The 7,068-nt window shown below is 38.1% G+C and overlaps 1 protein-coding gene across 1 annotated transcript in view; it reads right to left on the reverse strand.

The window, feature by feature from the left end:
• Positions 1 to 3,173: 3,173 nt before the first annotated feature.
• LOC107712891 (MARVEL domain-containing protein 3) overlaps positions 3,174 to 7,068 on the reverse strand; it is an 8,794-nt gene continuing 4,899 nt past the window's right edge. Inside the window, exon 3 of the mRNA XM_016518284.1 lies at positions 3,174 to 3,888. Within this exon, the coding sequence (XP_016373770.1) occupies positions 3,233 to 3,888 (656 nt within the window). The 3' untranslated portion in view covers positions 3,174 to 3,232. The remainder of the gene's footprint in view (positions 3,889 to 7,068) is intronic.

Genomic DNA, 7,068 nt, shown 5'->3' on the forward strand with positions numbered 1-7,068 from the left:
CTGGCTTTGCGGGTTGCTGAGTCGGCGCAGACTTAGGGCGACCAGAGGCAGCAGCGGAACTGGAGCGCTTAGGCAGGAAATGTCGCATAGCTTTGGGCGATTTCTGTGCCTCCATGAAGTGCTCAGCGAATCCTTCGACCGAGAGACTGGAGCATCGAGAAAGGGGATTTTATCCGCGTCCTTGATCTCTGTTAACGTCAGCCATAAATGGCGCTCGAGCACCACAAGGCTGGCCATCGATCTCCCGATCACCTGAGCGGTGGTCTTGGTGGCGCGCAGAGCTGTGCATGAGGCCACAGACTCATGCAGGGGAGGCAGCTTATTGTACCCCTTCTCTTCAGTGCCGTCGATGGAAGTGAGGGCGGATGAAGTAGAAGTACGAAGGCGGGCGGAGTAGGGAGCGCGCCTCGATCTGGTGAGCTCGTCATGGACCTCCGGGAAGAACGGTGAGAAACGCTGAGAAGGGGCTTGGCGGCGCCTCGGCAGAAACCACTCATCCAGACGGCTGCAGGAGGGCCCCTCTGGTGGAGACCACTCTAAACCCAGCTCTTCGAATGCTTTCGAGAGGATATGGAGAAGCTCGGCATCCATCCCGTCTTTGGCAGCGCTGGGCACGGACGATGGCGAGGGGGTGGGGTCAGCCACCGAGCCCAACAGCTCCTCTGTGTCCGAGGCGGTTAATGACATGCTGTCATTAAGCAGCTTGTCCTTACTTCCCCCAAATGAGATCAGGTCGCTCGCGCCAGCAGAGGGATGCTGATCAGACTGGGAGAAAAGGACGGGAGAACTCTCTCTCTTGGGCGAGGGTGAGGCACGCGGGATCTGGGCCGACGTGAGCTCGCTCGCAGCTGGTCGCTCGAGTCCTCTGCCCCGCTGGTTTTTCATCACAGGTCCCTGGGAGGAAGAAAACGGGAGGGCGCGAGGGGCGGAGACGCTCTCTGAAAAGAATCTTGTGCCGAACGCCCGCTTATATAGCCAGATGCCCCGTCCATTCTGGCGGGATTTGGCGCCATAGGCTCGTGCTGAGCTGCACGCAGAGCATTTTTTATACACTGCACAAACCAATGGCCGTGCAGTTTCACTGCGTGATTGAAAAAAAGGCTTCAGTTCAGGAGAAAAAAGGCTTTTTCCCATAGCGTCTTAGCAGACGCAGTACGAGTGTAGTATCGAAAGGGAACTATGTGAGCTCACGTATGTTTTTTTCCATCCATAGACTGTAACTGGGTCATAATGGTTAAATATTACCAGCATGTGTAGTCGAGATTCCTGCTGTATCTAGAGTTGCGAGATTATTATTAGTCACAAACTGAAAAACAGCTCTGAAGGAGTGTGACAGCTGAAGCTTCACCAAACAGTGGAAACTTAGTGTTAATAAAAATGTGAGGAACGTCCAGTTAGTGCTATTTAATGCACCTGCTAGTTAATTCCAAACAATGCTGTATCCATAAGGAATCTTCAAAATCATTTTTAATAATGTCTAGGAAAAAAATTACACAAGTTTGTATAATCAATGCTAAAGTCACATTTGGCAGTAAGGCTATTTAAGGTCATGTATCAAAGAAAATGTGAGGTCAGACTGAGGGGCCAAAAATGCATGTGTATCTGCTGCCCCCTGTTGGACAAGTCAGTCAAAGACAAATAAACAAAAAAAAGTGTAATCATTTACTCACTCTCACGTCATTCCAAACCTGTATGACTTACTTTCTTTTGCAGAATACAAAGGAGATATTTTTAATACTGTTGGGTGACTCTCTTTAGTGACCTTTGTATACACAGAAAAAAGAGATCTCAAAATGTTATGTTCAACAGAAGAAAGTCAGGTTTAATGGTGAGTAGATGAAAATTTTTATTTTTGTCTGAACTAAATTTTCAGCATGATTAAATATTCAAAGCCAAATTCTGTGATGTCAAAACCTGAAGACTAATTGGGCCATGAAGGTTTTCCTATGGGTTTTTCAATTTATTTCAATTTATTATACATTTCAATTTATGAGTCGAACAAGGTCTGTGGTAAATATAAATGAATGATACTTTGACATTTTGATCTATAAATAAATGACACAATCCCATTCTAGAACGTAAATTTTGAATCGGTTAGGTTAATTTTTCAAAATGTATGTTTGTAATAGCAGGGTTTCTGCAAGTTTATGATGATAAATTAAAAACTTTCAAATATCATTTAAAGAAAATGTAAGGAATACATTAAAGAGGAACACAGCACATTAAAATGTTCTCTAAACGTTAATGTTTAAGGAGAACACAATGAGTCACATTAGCAGCACGACTTCCAAACCAATCTCCATTACTTTTAATTAATTTTACAAAATAAACTGCTTGACTAGAATCAAATGTCTAAAAATCTCTTAAATCAAAATACAAAAATTATATAAGAAGTCTTGTTTTCTGGAAAATTCATCTAAATGAAGTGAATGTATAACATTTGTACATTAAAAAAAGGCAAATATCTGCCAATGAGCTTATCTGTCTTATCTTAATTTATCTTGAACACACATATCTTAATTTGCATCTCAAGTAAATTTATCTTCTGTTAAGGATGTTTAGATATTTGAATTGGAAACAAGACAAAAATACTGACAAAGAGGTTTAATTTTTGCAGTGCATGCAACATTTAATGCCATGACTTTATGAACTGAAGTCTTTCCTCGCCAATTTAAGACCTTTAAGGCCTTAATTTGTGGAAGGGAATATTAAGACTTTTTTTAATACCAAGAGAAACCCTGCATAGGTAACTACATCAGAACGTTTGAGTGTGCGTAATTTATGTTATAGAGCATAACGTCCAAGTATACCAAGTGATGTTTACCACAGAGCTTATTTTACTCATGAACTGAAAACCCATTTTAAAAATTCATAGCAAAATCATAAAGGAAGCCATGGCAAAATTATGGGTTTTCATGTCACAGCTGCAGCACTCTATTGCACTTATTTCATTAAAACAATGAATATATTTTTGCATTCACTTTTTATTTATTTTATTCATGGGGCGAAATGCCACATTTTCAATTTATTATATACATGAATTATTCAGTGTTTATTAATAGAAAAACTTCATCATCAAAACTAAACTGAACTGAAGCCTGAAAACCATTAAAAAAAAAGCATAAAAAATTCTAAAAACGGGTTTCTCAGTCAACATTTTTTTTTAAGTAAAAAAAAAAAAAAAAACAGTTTATGTACATCCATTCCACAGTCCATATTTTTCCTGCACTACTCAGACATAATTGTCAGGATCAAGAAGTGTTTTCAGAGGACCTCTGGGTTGTTCTCTGCATTCGGCTTCAAAGCGCTCACGCTCCTTAAAGTAACGATTGACATCCTGGATTGTTTTTCCTGTTAAAAAGGTCCCAACAGCATACAGAATTGCGGTTATAATTCCAAACAGTGCGACAGCTGCATCCCCCCCATTCACACTACAGTTCATCCAGGTATATCCATTACGAGCATACAGTCGTTCACGCCGAACGCACACCTCAGTTGAGTTCACCGAGACCACGAAGTGCAGATACAAACCTACCGCAACCACGTAAGCCACGGCACCAATGATCTGGAATGCAAACTGTCCAATCAGGAGCTTCCGTGGAAGCATGTGGGGGGGTTTGCTGCTGGACACTATGAATAGGAGTGAAAGTGCACCAAAGGTGAGGCTGAAGGCCACACCGCCATAGACTCCTGGTGCTCTCATCTGTCCGTACTGCATGTCAAGCTCACGCACCTGCTGCAGCTCCACCCCCTCAAAAGGAATGATGGCGTCAATGAAGCTTGTTCCGCCCATACCCATCGCAGACATGCCCAGCTGTGACATGTGAGCGGCCACCACACAGATGAGCACCAACGCATTGGTCAGGACGGCGCATATTAACACAATACCTGAAACAAACACAGAAACACATGCAACTAAGAAACTGCAAACTTGTTTAGAGCAGGTTTCTTAACATTTTAATGCCTAAATCTTCCAAATATGATGATCAGTCGTGTGAGCAATGCCCATCGTTAAGTTTTCAAATAAACATTTTAAATATTTACTCTGTATTAAGCTGTAAGGGTAGGGTTTCTATCCAATATTATGATATAAAATAAACCTTTTAAAAAAAAAATTGGGGTAGTTGTTTTCAAAATAAGTATTACTCAAAAACAGAAAAGCATTCAACATTTTTTAGCAAGCTAAAGCTAAATTTGATGATAAAAAAGATGCAACACAAGTAAAATTCTATCATATAAAAGTTGTTTGTTTGTTTATTTATATAGCACAGATTAATACAACTCACACAAGCTAAGAAACACAAGAAGATAGCAAAAATATACACACCCACATCACATAAACATTAACCCATTTAAAAAAGCTCCCCATTTGTATTTAAAAGATGTCGTTTTAACATAGCTTTGAACATGGGTAAGGATTTGGCAGATCAAATAGATTGAGGGAGGTCATTAAACAGTTTAGGGCCTGCTCGAAAAAAAAGCTCTGTCACCTCTATGTTTATATTTTGTCCTAGTAGCGCAATGCAGATGTTGATTTTCTGATCTCAAGGATCTAGAGGGGGTGTAGATTGCCACCATACTGGACAAATACACAGAAGCTAGATTGTGCAAGGCCTTAAAAACAAGTATGAGGATCTTATAAATAATTCTGAGTCGTACTGGCAACCACTTTAATGAAATTAATAACGGAGTCACAGATTCATATTTCTTTGCCGACTTGATCATTTTTGCTGCTGCATTTTGGATTTTCTGTAAAAGCAAAAAAGTGCTCGAACATCAACTCCTTAATAAAGGGAATTACAATAATCCATTCGAGAAAAGACAATGGCAGTAATTGCTTTCTCAAAATCTGAACTGGATAGAAATGGTTTAGTCTTAGCTAACAGACGTAAATTTAAAAAACAAGATCTCACCACAGTATTAATTTGCCTGTCCAACTTTAAGACACTATCCAGAACAAAATTGCATTTTGGATTTTCTGTAAAAGCATAAGTGCTCGAACATCAACTCCTTAATAAAGGGAATTACAATAATCCATTCAAGAAAAGACAATGGCAGTAATTGCTTTCTCAAAATCTGAACTGGATAGAAATGGTTTAGTCTTAGCTAACAGACGTAAATTTAAAAAACAAGATCTCACCACAGTATTAATTTGCCTGTCCAACTTTAAGACACTATCCAGAACAAATCCCAGATTTTTTACACTAGATTTAACAAAACCAGTCAAATACGTTGCATTCAAGCACTGAAGCACATCATGCTTTCTAGGGCCGAACACAATAACTTCAGTTTTGTTTTCGTTTACTTATCATCAGTATAACAATGGAATGATACTTCATATTTCCGAAAAATAGCCCCCAACGGTAGCATATAAAGGGAAAAAAAGAATTGGAGCAAGAACTGATCCTTGTGGGACTCCCCAAGGAAGATGTAATCTTGAAGAATTACAGCCCCCAATACTAACAGAAACAAATCTGTCCGTGAGATAAGATTTATACCATTTAAGAACATTACCTTTTAGGCCAACCTAGTGTTCTATGCCGTTAATTAAAATCTCATGGTCCACCATATCGAACGCTGCACTAAGGTCAAGCAAAATTAAAATACATTTTCGCCATTATCCAGTGAAACAAAGATGTCATTTAACACTTTGACCAACACTGTCTCAGTGCTATGGCAGGGCTTAAAGCCCAACTGAAAGGGCTCACCAATTGAATTCACAGTGATATGTGCTTGTAATTGCTTAAAGACCACTTTTTCTAACACCTTGGCTAAAAAAGGTAAATTTGAGATCGGTCTAAAATTATTAGGATCCTCTATTGCCAAATTAGACCTCTTTAATAATAGGAGAACTGAAGCATGCTTAAAATCAGCTGGACAGGTGCATTTGTTAATTAGGTTCAACACAGTGGTCCCTACACTAGCAAAAATCTGCTTAAAAAGACGAGGTGACATGACATCATCTTTAGATGAAGAAGGCTTAAGATGTACAACAATATCCGCCCAAACTGGAAGGGTAATATTATGGAATTCTCTCCATTCCGTGCTACAAGGCACAGCCAGGTCAAATGACAGAACCACCTGCAACTTCGGTATTTTAGAATGTAAACCAACAATTGCATCATTAAAAAAACTCAAAAAGTCTTCGCAATTCAGGATAGAAGGATCTGGATACCTGGTTTGCCTAGGATTAATACCTGAATAATTGAAATTTTGTTGTTGCGAAATTATATATTTTACTCTAAAAAATGTAAAAAAATGTTAAATGTAAAATTAACATTTTTATTCCTCAAGTATTTTTTTCTCGAATAAAATACATACAGAATCAGAATCTTAAACCTCACAGAATCACATAATTAATCTTGTTTCATTAATTTAATATACAAACACCCTAGATTCTGTTAATAATACAGTTCGAAAACAAGAAGCAGAAATACAAGAGGAAATATGGGGGCCTTCAAATATTGTGTTGGAAAATGGTTGGACTTTAAGTCAAAAGGGATGAGAACCACTATATAAAACCCCCTTACTACAAAGACAACCAATATATCTGTAAGTGCCCTTAAATTACAGTTTTATTGTGTGCAACTGAGCATGTTAAGTGTGTGAAAGAAAAACAAACATGTATGTGCACCATTTTATGAACTTTTGTTTATACAAGCATGCAAATACAGGTCACCTGCTAACATAACAGCAAGTGAAAAACATTTTAAATACATTAAAATAAAATTTGACTTATAACATATACAGTAATACACTATATATGCTATGCCTGGTCCATGTGTTGCGAGAATGAGAAAAAATGTTACACTGTAAAAAAAATTTCACCCCATTCAACTTAAAAACTTAAGTTTTGTGGCTGCCTTAAAATTTTAAGTTAAATCAACTTAAAAGTACAAGTCATTTCAACTCACTAATTTAAATCTTGCCTAGTGCTGAATTGTTTTATTGAAGTTCATTTGACTTTACAATATTTGCTGTTTCAACTTAAGTTCAAAATTTTTAACATTGATTTTCTAGTTATGATAATGTAAACTTTATTTTAGATCCAGATAAAAAAAATATACT

Source organism: Sinocyclocheilus rhinocerous, unplaced genomic scaffold, assembly GCF_001515625.1.
Source record: "Sinocyclocheilus rhinocerous isolate Xijiao unplaced genomic scaffold, SAMN03320098_v1.1 scaffold478, whole genome shotgun sequence".
Lineage (NCBI taxonomy): Eukaryota > Metazoa > Chordata > Actinopteri > Cypriniformes > Cyprinidae > Sinocyclocheilus > Sinocyclocheilus rhinocerous.